We start from the raw sequence: 15,409 nt of genomic DNA, 5'->3' as shown, positions 1-15,409 counted from the left end.
GGAAAATATTCAAAAAATTGCACAACAAGGAAAAGCAGAAGGATTAAGATACATGTGGTTAAACTATCACATAAACATAGTTCGGTAGAGTGCATAAAAATACACACAAGCTCAATTCTACAAATTAGTTAAAATTTCAGGCATAAATGTAGGCTTTGAAAGCCAACACACCATTCTTTCTTTGACGATTTGTTCGATTTCAGCCAGATCAGCTGAGGTTCCCTCCAATGCCTTAACAGAGAGGCTAGATGACTGAAAAAGCAAATAGGTACTTGGAGATAAAGAAATAATGGAACGCTTTTTAACGTATGTAACTCTTGGCCAAGGTCCCTGAACATCTTAGATCTGAGAGATGACATTTTTCCTTAGACATAATTCTTGCTGTGACTTACCCTTTTGCCATGGTTGTCTTCAGATGAGGCAGCTCCACCAACAAGGATTGTTTCAGATATTGGTTTCATTGGAGGTGGTAATTCTACTTCTACTTCTTCTTCAGCCTCCTCTCCATTGTGATCCGCTGGTGCTGGTGACCTCGGTGACAAATCTGCAGGCGGTACCTAAAAGGATAAAAATAAATTATCATACAAGTGTATATGCAATTGATTCTGGAGACAGGAGGTGCAATAACACAACGAAAGGATTACATACCTTAAACCTCTTCTCAGAACCTGTCTTTTTGAGAGCTGGTTTTTCAGATGCTGAAGATGAAGTTGCTGATGACGATGCAGCGGAAATTTTATCCTTGTCCGCCTTTTCTACTTTGCCTCCACTTAGTTTTCTTAGAGGAGGTGGTAACCATTTCCGCCTGCGGAAGATAAGCCATGACGATTATCTGCAGTTCGGGCATACCCTCCATCACATTTACCTGAGATTTAAGATCAGGGTCCGTCACTTACCCACTGAAGCCTCTGCGTTTGTTGACAGGTGAACTAGCCGCGAGGCCAGCAGTCGAATTGGCACCTCCAGTGTCGCTACTACCGGGTTCTGAAATAAACCAAAACAAAGGAGATATGAAACAACACAGTAGTGGGGCGACGGGCTGCCCCACCGGCAGGACGACTTAGGCCTGTGCGATTAATCGAATAATCGAAATCGATTTCCGATTATTTTAGTAATCGACGATTATTTTTGTGGACCGATTCGATGCTCGGTAATCGAACTTTTAACGATTAAAAATCGGTGGCCGATTTTCAACCGATTAATAATTTTGAAACGGTTATCGATTACATTTATTGTTGTTTATTAACAGAAGACCTGACAATCTTTGCACTGTACTTGAAAAGCCTTAACTGTGGACCATGTTTACGCTTTACGAATTCTATTTCTTTTCAGTTTTATTCAATTTATTGGGCAAGAAATAATTGATTGAGGGCGATTAATCGCAAATGTTCGATTATTGATAATTCGATTAATCGGTTTTCGTCGATTAATCGGCCTTGTTTCGATTGCCGATTACCGAGCATCGTATCGGTCGGCTTTTCGATTATTTCAATAATCGGTCGATTTCGATTTTGGACAATAATCGCACAGGCCTACCCGCACCACACTGCGTCCCCCCCCCCCCGTCCGCCCCACCTCACCTCACCCGCTTCAATCCTTGCACGGTCCGACCCGTTCGGGGGCGCGCTACCAAAGCAAAGGTACCACCATTGCCAAACAAAAAAAAAACTGGGCCCGGTACTATCACTCGCTAAATGAAAGAGACAGGCTACACTTCCCGCCCAATAGACTTTCTGCGCTGAGCATATGGATGGGCGTCTCTTTTTTTGGAGAGTGATAGTACACTTCCATGGACGCTCCGCTGCCCACTGCCCCGGCCAGGAGTAGGAATGTCGTCTCCAGAGAAGCACGAGTCCTTTGACCAGGCACCAGACTCGATGCAAACGGTCTCGTCCTTCCCTCCATCGGCCCGGCCAGGCCAGGCCTGAGTCAACCGAGCAGCGAGTGGCGCCCAGGGGACGCCGTGCTGGCCGTGCTGGCCGTGCTGGCCGTGCCGTGTCACGGACGTCCACCTTCCTTTCCTTCCCCTCGACCCGGACCACCATCATGCACCATGCACGCGCTGACGACGGACGACGAAAAAGGCAAGGCGCTGCCGCGCTCCGCCGCACTGCCATACACGGCGCTGCCGGTCCCCCACACCCCACGCCCCACGCCCCCCGCAACGCGCTCCGTCCCGGGCGGCCCTCTCTCTGACCGGGCGGTCCGGCCGCCTCGTTTGCAGTATAGTTCAAAGCATTCGGCTTTCAGTTCCCAGACAAGCGGGCGCACCCCGATAGAAGCGAAGAGCAGAGACGTTACCAATGCCCGCCAGTTTGGACCAGGTTGGACACTGCGCGTGAAATGCGGAACTGGCTCCAGCTGGACTTCTCCGCGTCCTCGCGGCACGGAACTCGCAGGCGGACTACGGGCGCCACAGGCCGCAGACGGCCAAGACACACCTTCCAGCTCTCTCTCGCACACACCTCGGAGGGGCACCACATGAGTGCGAGGAAGACAGAGCGACAAAATCATTCTTCGTCCAGCCTTTACGTAACGCCATCGCCGCCACCCGCAACGCGGATGCACTGCAATTACAGGGTAATAATCGCGTGGCGCGCGCACCTTGTACACAGAACACGTGCCGAAGACGCCGTCGAGGACGCCGTCGAGGACGCCGTCGAGGACGCCGTCGAGGACGCCGTCGAGGACGCCGTCGAGGACGTTTGGGCCACTACGGTGTGTGCGGTATCTGCTCGACGGAGAGATTTCGGATGCAATGTCGCTGTGTCCCTTTCGCACTCACAGGACAGCCCCACAGGGGAGAAAGAAGAGCGAAGCCCTCGACTCGACGCGAGCCACCTGACGACACGGGTGCCGTACGTGGGCACCTCGACGTCTCTCTGCTTTACATTCAGCAGACTCGGCGCGAACCAAGCTTCATTTCATCCACGTCCAAAGAGGTCAAATCAAGGCGCGGCGCGTTGCCTACCGCCCGGCCCTCGAGCTCGCCCTGCCAGACTGCCGGCCCAGTGGAGTAGAGATCCCATATGGCGCGGTGTGCACAGGTGCCGCTATACCGGTTGAGCCGCAGCGGCCGCAGCACGCACACTATGGCCACGACAACTCGGCCTGTCCAAGCCACGGACTGGGCATGCTGGGCCTCGGCCGGCCTCGGCCTACATGACGGGCACACGGCACACGGCGACCACATGCCGGCAGCAGTATAGTTTCGTGCCGAACAGTGCCTTGTCGCTCTGTCTCACTCGCACGCCATAGGGATACACCACGAATGCGAGAGGGACGCCACTGTTGGGAATCAACCTGCCGCAACCAGCGGCAGCGCTCGCTGCATCCGTCGGCAGTCACAATCACGAATCAGTGTCAGCGGGGCCCGACCCCGTCGGCAAAAAGAGCGGCCCCACAACGCCGTTAAATGAGTAGTGGTGGTCGGGAAAAGGGAAGGGGGAGGGGGCGAGGGGGGATGTCCCCGCGGGGTGACGTCAGTTTCGCTTGGCTCGCCCAGCCGTCGACGCATCGCCCTATTCCGCCCACGCAGCCGGCGCGCGACCCGACGCGCGGTCCACGAGCTGCCTCCCCGCCGCGCGCCGTTGTGTCATGCACGCATTTAGAAAAGGAACGACAAACAAAAATCAATGTGAATCGGCGGCCGCGCTGATTCAGAGAGTGGACCGCGGCCGAGGCCTGCAAGGGGAACCCGGCGACCGGTTCGCGGTACGCGGGCTGACTCGCGGCACTCGCGGCCAAAACAAAGGCACGTCGCCGCGGCGACACGGCGGCGAATTCCGCAAATAACGCGGGGTGGGGGCGGGGGGCGGAGAGAAAGGCAACGCCAGAAACGCACTCGCCTCGCCCCTCCGCGCCAAGCACGCGGCGCGGTGCGGCGCGGCGCGGCGGGCCCAACACACGGCTCCGAAATAATCCGCGGGACGCCAACAAGTGCCTCCGGGCGAAGCCATTGTGGCCGCGATGCCGTCACCGGCCAGTCACCGTGGCCCCCTCCCCTACCCTCCCCGGCGTCGTCTGGGGGCGCTGGGCTACGATGGGCTACGCTGGGCGCCACGCCACCCTTGTCGAGAATACACCACCCCGTCGGCCTGTCACGCACCAATAAGCACACGGGCCGCGGCGTCCGTTCCGTTTCCCGTTCGATACCCCCCTGCAACAAGCAACTATCTACGCCCACTGTCTCGATAACCGACTATCTACGCGCGCTCTCCCGACAACCGGCTATCTACACGGGCTGTCTGGATAACCGACTATCTGCTTTCTCCACCTCGCGAGATTGAATGCTTTTATTTATCCAACCAATTAAGTTGCCCTCGCAAAACCTTTACCAAAACTTGTCAAAAGTTTGTCAAAGCAAGATTAAGTATGGTTTAAACGGGTCGCTTTAAGTGTCATGGAGAAAAATACTTCGTTATACGACAACCCTAACCTCGCTACGATGTTGGATAGTCGGTTATCCAGACAGCCCGTGTAGATAGCCGGTTGTCGGGAGAGCGCGCGTAGATAGTCGGTTATCGAGACAGTGAGCGTAGATAGCTGCTTGTTGCAGGGGAGTATCGCGTTCTCCCTGGTCCCGGCTCGCCCTATCGTGACATATTGGTCCCCGCCCTGCCGTGCTCCACGCTCTACTCAAAGCGGGCGGGCCGGGGGAGCGGCAGGGGCGGCAGCGCGGCGCCAAGGTATCGGGCGCACATATCAGCAGCGCCGTGCAGCCTTGCAGCCCTGCAGACTTGCACGCCGCCTGCCAAGCCCGCCACGCCACACTCCGCACTCCGGGCAAGGCAAGGGGCAGCCACTGGAAGCGCCGCGCCGATAACCAAGCCGCACGCCCGGCGCTCGTTGGCGTGCGCGGCCGCGCCGGGCTTTGGCTTTGCCGGACCCCGCCTGCCGCTGCCGCCGCTGCTGCGTGCCCCAATCCTCGCTATTAATAGTGGCACAGTGGCAAGGCTCTGCCTGGCTCTGCCTCTGCGCGCCACGCTGCCGTCGCCGCCACGCTGGTCGTCGCACGGCGATGGCGGCGTCCGTCGCGGCGTCCGTCGCGGCGCCCGCCAAGGTACACGCGCGCTGGCCAGCGTCACCGCCACCAGCAGCCCGTCGCCGTGGCCGTCGCGGCGCGTCACGCGGCCACTCATTCAGGGCTCGGCCCCGCTCGGCCTGGCCGTCACCGTCAATCTAATGCCCGCGTCGGCCGTCCGCACCGCGCTCCGCCCCGCACCGGGTATTGGCCGTTGCCGCGGGTATTGGTAGTTGCCGCACCCACTTCGTCACCGGCGTGGGGTCGATCGCGCGCGTCCGGTGGTCCCGGTGCTGACCTGAGAGGTAGCGCTGCACCATGTTCACCATGCTGCGCAGGTTGCTGGACACGGACGACGTGCGGCGCCGCTCCAGAGACGGCGGCGGCGCCAGCGGCCCCCCTGACGGCCATGGCGGCGGCGTGGGCGGCGTGGGCGGATCGGACGACGACGACGTCGCGGCGGTGGTGAAGACCATCGGCACCGAGCCGTCAGGGGCTCCGGGCACCTCCAGCATCACGACCAGCAGCACCACCACGGCCGCATGCCGCGCGCACGCACGCGCACCGACGCACCGCGACCGCGAAAACGCGCACTGCGCCGACTGCGTGCACTGCGTGGACCGCGACGAGGCGAGGCACGACGCGCAGCTTGACGCAGAGCTCGACGCACGACGCACACACACGGGGCTGGTCTCAAGCAGCGACTCGACAAGCCGCACTGGTTGTCGCCGCCCGTCGCAAACCGCCAGAGCCGCCCCTCCCCGCGCGCCCCTCTCCCGCCCTACCGCACCCGTCCTGCCCCCGGCCCTGCCCCCGGCCCTGCCCCCGGCCCTGCCCCCGGCCCTGCCCCCTTGCGGGCGGCCGGCCAGCGCCACGCCGGGCCACCTTCATATGCCAAACAGCCTCGGGCCACGCCGAGGGGGAATTCCTCCCCACCCCGCCGTGCCCCGCCTTGCCCCGCCACCGTCATGTCCAATTCGCAAAAATAATAAGTGGGGAGGGAGGGGGACGCGGTGCCGCGGTGCGCTCCCGCCTCGGCCCCCTCGCCCTCGCCCCTGCCCGGCCACAATTAGGCCCACTCTAGCATGCAAGGGAGATTGCCTGCAAGCACGGCGGGCCGCGGCGGGCGCTGCGCGGTGTGCATGCTGAGCCCCGGGAGCGCGAGCCGCGAGCCACTCGGCGTGCCTCCGCCTCGGCCACCACGGCGCGCTGACGGGGTGACGTGTTTACAAACAAGCCCCCCTCCCCCCTTCCGCTCTTCCCTCGCCTCTTTCTTTCGCCATGCTATGATCCACGACTGCTACTGAAAGGCGGAGCGCGTCGTCGCGCCACATCGCGGACTTAAGTGTTCCGTCGGAAACCTGCATATATACACTCGGCCGCCGACTCTCTCCAATCCGGTGCGCCCCTGGCGCCGGGCCAGCCAGCCAGGCGAGCGCCACGCCGAGCGCCACGCCGAGCGCCATTCCAAAACAATCCGTTTCAAGAGACAACACTGAGAGAAGGGGTCGGTGCCTCACGATAAAACTGTGTTTTGTGGAACCCCCCAATGGCGACAGTTACACGAGTTCAATCCTTGCAACTGTTCAGCCGATGATCACAATAAGACTGCTAAATAGTGAGAGTGACTGAACCGCCAATAATAGTCAGCATGAAAGGACTCGATTAAACTGGCTTTAGTCATAGGCTTGATCGATGGTCAGTAGTCGCGACTAAAGCGTTTAGGTGTGGCACCGGAACACTGGCGATGCGACACTCAACACGGAAGTCGCGTTGCCATCGCCCAGCGCTCCGCCACATTCTCAACAGTGCGGTAGCTCAGTGGTCTCCGCGCCTGGAGGCTGGATAAGAAGCCGGGTTCGGGGGTTCAACTCCCCGTAGCGCAACCAGTTTCTCCTGGCATAGTATCTTTGTATACTATTGTGCTGTCAGGAGATGGACTGTGGGACACTTGGGACCCCAGGAAAGGGAGCGAGCTATCATTTTCTCGGTGCGTCCGCACACATTCGTCAGTCCAAGAGGCCCATCAATGCCGGCGTCTCTCAGTCAGCCAGGTGGGCGAGTTGGTAGAGCGACGGACTCGTAACACGTAGGTCCGTGGTTCGAGCACTCGTATTGAAGTCGTTTTTTCATCGGTTTACGTTTATGTGTCAGGACTAAACAGTCAATCGTCAGACCTTATCGCATTCAGTCACTGTAACAAGATTTGATTTAGTGGCAGTGGCTAAAATAGACAGACGACATGTTAGAAAAAGAGTACATCTCACAACTAAAGTAGTGCGACTAAACGATTTAAATGTGGCCATCGAACGTTTAATTGAACCCCCAGCGACCAAACAGATTGGTTGTCACAGCTGTAAGTTTAGGTGTGGCCCCAAAACATTTCCCTCAGTGAACAGCCAGCGAAACGCACACAGCCGTTCTTTCTCTTTCTCTCTCTCTCTCCGAGCGCGACGAAGAAATGGCGCGCCGCGTTTCGCTTACGGCCTTCGTGCCTTGCCGGGGCTGGGCCGAGCCTTGGCCGTGCTTCGGCCGCGCCTTTCCGGAGAAAAGAACGCTGCTAAGTAATGCGGAAGCCGGGCGGAAGCGAGCCACTGGGCAGCCGCACGCCACCGCACGCGAGGGGGAGGGGGGGCTCACCTTCAACAACAAAATCGTCGTCAGCTGCCCCCCGCCGAGCCGAGCCAGCCGAGCCGGCCGTGCCTCGGCGATAGCGACGGCGATAACGCGCCAACGCTGCCGATAGCAGCAACTGCGGCGGAGAGAGACAGATGCCTCGCCCTCGCCCCGACCGACCGACCGACGGACAAAACGCCTGCGAACCACGCGGTAGGCAACCCGCCGCGGCGCGGCGCGCGGGATCCAGATGTTGCCTATCCTGCCCATTATCATTACCATTACGGGCTAGACCAGACATGATCGTATGCCATTTCGGGCCCGACACAAGCTCGCCTCCACTGCAAAACGAGACGTGGCTGTCCTTACTAGGGTGACACGTTATACCGGCGGAGACGAACCTCAAGCGGCTCGAAGCTCCCACTCCCAGTATGACGGAGTATGACCAGTCGGGGAGGAGGTATAGATCCGGGGCTCCGGTCCTCGAACCTCGACCTCGGCGACGGCATGGCGACGGGGGACGCAGGCAGGCGGAGGCGGGGCGGGCGGTCGACGGCCACGGCACGGCCCCGCAGGAAAGGGGCAATCAGCGTGCGAGTTTTCAGTGGCGGGTCAACTGGAAGCCTTGGCTTCACGCGGCTCTTCCCGCTTGGGGTGCCGCGCTGCGCCGCGCTGCGCTGTCCCCGCTGTCGCCAAAGGGGGCCGGGGAGCCGCCCACCGGCCGTGCCCGCCACGCGGGACGAGCGACGAGCGCAAGGGGTCTAAAAATGACGTTACCATTGCTTGCTTCGGGTGGCAGGGCGCGCGCAGGGCGGCCGGGGAAAAGGGAGGGAAGCTGGAGGGTGGCGCGTTGGAACCAACCGGGACTCGCCGCCAACGCCGACTCCACCAACGCCGTGTCCGGCCCGTGTCGCGGTGCCTGTTCACGAGGGAGAGGGTCAGCAGGATGGCCAAGTCAGGACCACATTCTATTTTGGTTGGGGCCGCGCGCGTCCCCGTCGCAGGGGCAGCGGGCACGCCGGCGCACGCGCCACACAGACACTCGCACACACAATCGCGCGCGCCTGGCGCACGAGCACGCGGCCCGGCCGTGCGGCACGAGCACGCAGCACGCGCACGACGGGCACGACGCACGCCGCGGTGTGCGCACGGTCAAGGCCGCGGGGGCCGCGAGGGGGAGGGGGGCAGGGGGGCGAGGGCCCCTCCGCTATCGATCCCCTCTCTGCGGCTGCAGGGGGCAAGGGGGGGGGGGTTCAGTTGGGAGCAGCTGCTGGAGCTGCTCGGTGGCGCTGGAGCCTGGCCGGAGCCTGGCCGGAGCCTGGCCGGAGCTGGGGCCGCGGCCAGGAGGAGGAGGAGGAGGAGGAGGAGGGGCATGGAGGCGGCGAGGAAAGGACCGCGGAGGAGGAGAAGGAGGGGTACACAGGCAGCGCCAGGCAATCAAGCGACAGCGTTTGGGTGTTTGCGACCAAATTGGCACTCGCAGGTGCACTTCCACAGGCATGCACTAAGCGAATGGGAATGAGTCCCGACCGATTCCAGGCCACCGTCGCCGACGCGCACGCCTCGCTGGGGCCAGGCCGCGGGGGCGTGCTGGGCGTGCTGGGCGTGCTGGGCGTACGGAGGCACTTGGCACGCGGTCGGTAATGAGCAACGAGCGGGGAAGGCGCAAGGCGGCGAGGCGTCCCCAGTGACTTGTTAGCACGCCAATCAGCGGCGGCGCCACCACAAGCCACGCCACGCCACGCCACGCCACGCCGCGCCACGCCACGCTCCGCTGCACCGCGCCACGCTGCCGTCGGCACCCGAGCCCCTCGGCTGACGCGTTGGCGGGTCGACTCCGTCGTCGGCCTGCTTGCTCACCTTGTTTCACCTTGGCGATCCAGAGTCTGAAGAACGTCCTGGACCTGGCCACGCCGGGGTCCCTGTCCTGCAGCGGCTGCAGCGGCTGCAGCGGGGTGCGCCCATCCTCCTCGGGGGAGGGCGCCGTCGCGATTCCGGCAATGACGGCGGGGTGCGGGGGCGGCGGGGCCGGGACGGCAGGGCCGGGGCCTAGCCTGCCCTGCCTCGTCACCTGCACGCCATGACGGTCGCGTCGAGCCTAGCCCGCCTAGCCACGGACTCCGCGCAGGGCGCCGCTCACACTGCGTCCGCTGCGCGGGCGGTGCGCGCTGCGCGCTGCGTCTGCCCCACGCTGCGCGGTGCGGCGGTGCGGCACTGCGCGGTGCGTGCTGGCCGTACTGGGGTGACGCTGCGCGCGCTGCGCCTGGTGTGCTGTGCTGGCTGCCGGCTGATGCCATGCCACAGCTAGCGCTAGCCCGCTAGCCACAGCGCCATGCCCCCTCCACCTTGCAAGCCCGAGCCTTGCCCCCTACAAGGAGCCCCACCCCCTCCACGGTGCTCCACGGTGCTCCACGGCCACCCTTCACACCGTCTCAGAGCCCCGAGCCCGCCTGTCCTGGACCTGGACCAGCCAGGGGCCGACCCAGCCCCGCCAGCCCCAGCCCCGTATTGCCAGCTGCACCTTTAGGTGGAGAAGGAGGAGCAGGCCCTGGTCGAGCCAGGTAGAGCCGGGAGCCACTTCGACGCTGGCGCGGCCCCGGCCGGCCCCAACCCGCCCCAACCCTTGAACAGGGCCGATTTCATTTCGGAGACTCGACGACGCCAGCTCCCCAGAGTCCAAGCCCTCTCCCGAACAACAAGACGAGGCGGGGGGTCCGCTGTCCGCCGCGGAGCGTGGAGGGCCCAGCCCAGAAGGGCCGCCAGGGCTGCGTTGGGCAGAGGCGATAGTCTAAGGCAGGTCGCGGGTAGGGGGTGGCGTTGAGGGCGGCGGGGCGGGGTGGGGGCGCAACACTCCCCAGCGCACCCTAGGCTGGCGTGGAGGGACAGCTCCGTGTGTACGACGGCCAGCCTCGGGGACGGGACAGGGCAGGACGCCCCGCCCCTCCCCGGCCATGGCACAGTGGCGGGCGGCCACCCCCTTCAGCTTCTCCACATTCAAGTGACGAAACAAATGAGAATGGGCTTGACAAGGGCGCAGACGGGGAGAACAGAGGGGTTCCAAAAGGAGAGACATCCGGGAGGCGGAGAGGGAGAGAGAGAGAGAGAGTCTGGGCCCGGAGCGGCGCACGCCCCGACACATTGATCGGGCAGCCGTCCCTCCCCCTCCCCCGCCACCCTGCCCTCTCGGCCCTCTCCCTGCGCCCGGCACCCGCGCACTCGCACCCCCGGTCCCAGGCTCTCTTTCTCTATCTCTCTGCCTCTCTTTCTCTCTTGGTCCAAGACGCTGTCGAGCAGAGCGTTGGGCCCGGGGCCTGGTCGGGACCCGGCCCGGCCGACCACCACTCTCAACAAAACCGAATTGAGCCGGAGTGGTGAACACTGCGCGCAGAAAGCCCATGTCCACACAGCCACTGAGAATCTAAAACTTGCAAAAATTCTGTCGCAGTTGCAGAACGGCCCAAGCCCTTCGCAAGGTCCGAGAATGAGTCCGACGCCAGACTGGCCCACGTTGTCCGTAAGAATGCCCCAAGACCGGCCGCACCAGCTCGCCCCGTCGCCTTCCTTTCAGAGACGCGTCCGGGCGCGGTTTGCGGGCTGCCCCAGGCTGCCTAGCCTCGTCCCCAGGAATCCACTTTCGCTTGCGGAGTCTCTGCAGCGCGGGGTATGTGCGGCGCGGTGCAAGCCTGCAGGGAGCCACAGCCGGGCTGCCCCGACCAACCCCGACCATGCCGCGGCCCCCGCTCCCCGCTCCGTGCGTCATGCCACGCCCCCACTCCCGCGCAGCCCTCGGCGCAGCGCAGCGCAGCGCCGCGCAGCCGGTGGACCGCGCGACAGCGACAGCGCTAGAGATCCGCGCCAAGCCGCGGCCGAGCGCCGTGGCGGCAGGCAGCCGCCGCGCCGGCTGCACGCGCGTGCATCGTGTTGCCTACCGCCGCGGCGCTCGCCGTCCGCATCCTCATCCTCTCGCTTACCTGAGTCGTCCTGCGCCAGCGTGGTGAGGCGCCGCGACGGCGAGGTGGCGGTGGTCGCGCCGGCCGTCTTGAGTCCCTGCGGGGGCTGCTTGAGCACGGACAGCGGCACCAGGCCCTGCGGCACGGGGCCGTCCGCGTCCACGGCGCCGGGCCCCCCGGACCCCGCGGCGGGCATGCGGACCAGGCAGAAGTCGCTGCGCTCGGCCGAGGGCGCGTCCAGCACCTCCACCTGCTGGCCCTTGTGCACCGTCAGCTCCGCGGTCGAGGCCGCCGTGAAGTCCGCGATGACCCACGTCATCTCCACACCCGGCGCGGCCTGCAAAACACAAACGCCCCGGTTAACGACGAAAAAGAGACACTTGACGACAACAAGGGCGAGGACGCGACCGTATCACAGTGCGGCGGCACGCGTTTCCGGCCAGGACGGCGCCGAGGCGGTGGCGGTGCGACACTTAGCGAGAACACCGCACCGCAACGCAACGCACCGCTCCCCGGCGAAAAGACTTTCCGGCCGCGCCCTCGAGACCATTTAGGCGGCGGATGCACGCGCCCTCGGCGTCGTGGCCTCGTGGCGCGTAATCTGGTTCCGAACGGAGATTTCACTGCTCTCTCTCTCTCTCTCTCTCTCTCTCTCTCTCTCTCTCTCTCTCTCTCTCTCTCTCTCTCTCTCTCTCTCTTGTACCCTTGCGGGACGCTCCATCGGTGCGAGAGAGACAGAGCGCCGAAAGCACTGTTCGGAAGCAGCCTGCAGGCGGCCACTCCATGACTGGAATAGCGTAAAGGGGCGCCGCCCGGAGTCCTTGGCGCCTCGGCCCGCCTCGGCCTCGGCGCGCAGCTTCATCCATCATCGTCCATCTCCGGTGGTTGGCACAGCCTGCACAGCCAGCACAGCCAGCCGATACGAAATGCCGCGCGGTGCCCCCGCAGCCCCAACCCTGCCGACTCCATAATGCAGCCCCATTTCCCCAGTCCAGCGCGAAAAGAGCGGAAAGCAAAAAGGGGGAGGGGGCTGAGGTCCTTCGGTCCCTTGGCGCGTGGCGAGGCGCTGCTCCACCCCACAACAGATAAACGGCTAAGCGGGGCGGGGCGGGGCGGGGCGGGGCGGGGCGGGGCGCGTCGCCGACCAGCTCATCCAGGCCATCCAGGCCGCGCGCTTTGGAGTGACACATTCTGGCCGGGCTGGCCGGGCTGCCTAGGCCGGCTTTGTCACGTTATCGCTGGCCGGCAGACTCGTGCAAAGAGGGCCGCTTGCATTCGTGTCCAGGGACCACCGACCGACACCAGGCTGGCCTATTAATGCAGACATGCAGTCATGCAGTCATGACGAGGCCACGTCCCATGAGTCAGGCCGCCTCCCTCCCCCTTCCCCTTCCCTGCCGCAGGGCCGGGGCGGCCAGGGCCGTGGCCATGCCGGCGAGCCGATAGCGGCCAACCGAACCGGCCACCGCAAAACACATGCTGAGGGAGCAGCAAAAAAAGCGACTCTGACTCGCGGACTAAGGTACCCGCGCTCGCCGAACCGCCACTCCAGATAACACCAATTCCATTCCCAGCGAGACGACTCATGGCCGAACCGCGCCGCCCCCGCACCCCGCGCGCCCCTACCCTTCCAGAAGTGCCAGCGCAGCGGCAGCAGCGGCCATCGAGCGAAAACAACACATGGCGGCGAAAGGGCCGGGCAGGAGATGAGGTCGACGGAAACGGAGCGGGGCGGGGGGCGGCGGGGGGCAGAAAGAACAATGTCATTGCAATGCAGCTGACGAATCCAATTGGGGCGCTCGGCAGGGAAAGGCGGAGGGAGGGGGCGGATCCAGGCAACTCGGTGCGGGGGGGGGGGGAGCTGCAGCAAAGCCACATGCTTCTCGCCCTGCTCGGCCTCGCCGAGGTACAGGCCCTTCACCGCTGCTGCCGCGTGTTTGCCCGGGCGTTCCGCCACGCCGCGTTGGGCATGCATGGCCAAATTGCTTGTTCCGATTCCGCCTCGAATCGAATCGAGGTCAAAGCCATGGGCATCGAGCGAGCAGCAGGGTCGAGTCCGAACCGGCGGCGGGGCCGGACGGCTGGCCGCCTCCGCGTCCCTGTGTCCCTGTGCGGCCGCGGACGCCGGACGCGCGGACCCGAGGGGGTATTCACTCGAAGTATTCTCTGTACACGAAAAGAGCGAGTGATGACCCCCTCGCGCGGACCGCACTGCCACTTACCCCCTGTCGGGGCGCGCGGGGGCGGCGGCGCACCAAGTCCACGCACAAGCTGCGCCTCCAGCGGCAGGCCCGGCGGCGAGGCGGCGGCGGCACGTCGAGACCCATCACCGGCACAACTACACTGCCGCCTCGCGTCGCCTCGCCGGGACTGCCGCCGTCAAGGCGACGCCGCCGGAAAGCGTGTCGCGCGGCCCGTACCGCGACGTTACCGGCGGGGCGTGGCGGGGCGTGGCGGGGCGTGGCGGGGCGTGGCGGGGCGCGGCGGGGCGCGGTGGCACGGCGATAGCGTCGGCGGCGCGGTGTGGGGGGCGTGGTGCTTCATTTGTCTCCAACGTCTCCGACGTCCCCGGACCCTTCCGCGGCGAGATGAATGGCGACGAAGGAACACAATTACAGGGGCGAGGGGGGAAGACCACTACAAGACGGCCTTTGCCGTCGCTGTACCTGGCTGTGCGACGAGTGGCGGTTGAGGCGATGGAAGGCGCTGGGGGTGTCGATGGTGTGCTGCCGCGTGAGGTGGGCCCTCCCGGGCGTCAGCGAGTTCTGCCGAAACCATGGCAGCGAGATCTTCCGCCGCGACTTGGAGCCCTGCGTCTTGGCGCCCGGCCCCGGAGGGCCCGAGCCACTGGGCGCGGCGGCCGCCATGGGCTGGGTGGCCCTGGCCAAGGCCCTGGCCTAGCCGGTACCCTAGCCGGCCTCGGCCCCGGACGCGGCCATCGCCTCCCCGCGGGGCTGCACGTGCACGCTGGGCGCGCCTGGCCAGCCTCAGCACGGGGGCCGCGATGCACCGCGATGCCGCGAGGGGTGGGGCACGCGGGGGCGGGGCGCGCGGGGGCGGGGCGCGCGGGGGCCCTGCCCACCGGCTGGCCACCGGCCCAGCACCTGCTAACGCACGCCGTTCAAGATCGCGCCACGGACGGCCGTGCGAACGCCGCGCCGCCGCGCCGCTCCACGCCGCGCAACGCAACGCCCACGGCGTGGAGCAGCACGGCGAGCACGGCCTTGGCGGACATCGATCCGCGCCCACAGCCCACACTGCGCCCGTGTGTGTGTGTGTGTGTGTGTGTGTGTGTGTGTGTGTGTCTGCGTGCGTGTTTCAGCCTGTGGCCGCGTGTGTGAGCGTGCGTGCGTGCGAGCGCGTTCCGGCGAGCGTGCGGGCCGGTCGTGCACTGCACGCCCCGTCGGCCGCACTGTCGCGCTGGGGCTCAACGGGACGGCAACACGCGCGGGGCACGGCGCACGGCTCGGCTAGAGCCCCTGTTACAGTGCCACTCGCCGTCCACTGCAAGCACTGGGAGCGACGCGAGGCGACTGCCAGCGAGGGGTAACCAACTCAAGATAATAGGGGTACGTCTAGTTCGGTCTAGTTGGTAGCAGTGAAATAACTTTCGAAAATTCAATCACTTTTTGACCAACTTTTCGAGGCTGCTGCTTCGAAACTCATTTGTGGTTAAGGCATTGCCGAGAGCACGAAAGAGCATGCTCGAAAGAGTATGCTAGGACGTGAGGCCTTTAGACACAGCTAGTTTGAACGCAGTGGCAGCCTAAAGTCAACAATGTATTCGATGTTTCGGCGTTTGAACCGCTTTACGAGGCCG

General features: G+C 64.1%; 1 protein-coding gene across 2 annotated transcripts in view; it reads right to left on the bottom strand.

Moving 5' to 3' along the window:
- Positions 1 to 15,409, bottom strand: part of LOC117653752 (kalirin) — a 57,317-nt gene that overhangs the window by 11,159 nt on the left and 30,749 nt on the right. For both annotated transcript variants that reach the window (XM_034399625.1, XM_034399626.1), the window contains 5 exons: positions 11,611 to 11,926; positions 897 to 984; positions 649 to 805; positions 393 to 557; positions 172 to 252 (listed from right to left, as the gene is read on the bottom strand). In XM_034399625.1, the coding sequence (XP_034255516.1) occupies positions 172 to 252; positions 393 to 557; positions 649 to 805; positions 897 to 984; positions 11,611 to 11,926 (807 nt within the window). The remainder of the gene's footprint in view (positions 1 to 171; positions 253 to 392; positions 558 to 648; positions 806 to 896; positions 985 to 11,610; positions 11,927 to 15,409) is intronic.

Source organism: Thrips palmi, unplaced genomic scaffold (genome assembly GCF_012932325.1).
Source record: "Thrips palmi isolate BJ-2018 unplaced genomic scaffold, TpBJ-2018v1 HiC_scaffold_8, whole genome shotgun sequence".
NCBI lineage: Eukaryota > Metazoa > Arthropoda > Insecta > Thysanoptera > Thripidae > Thrips > Thrips palmi.
The sequence above is the reverse complement of the archived record's forward strand: the minus strand, read 5'-3'. Positions and strand labels throughout refer to the sequence as shown.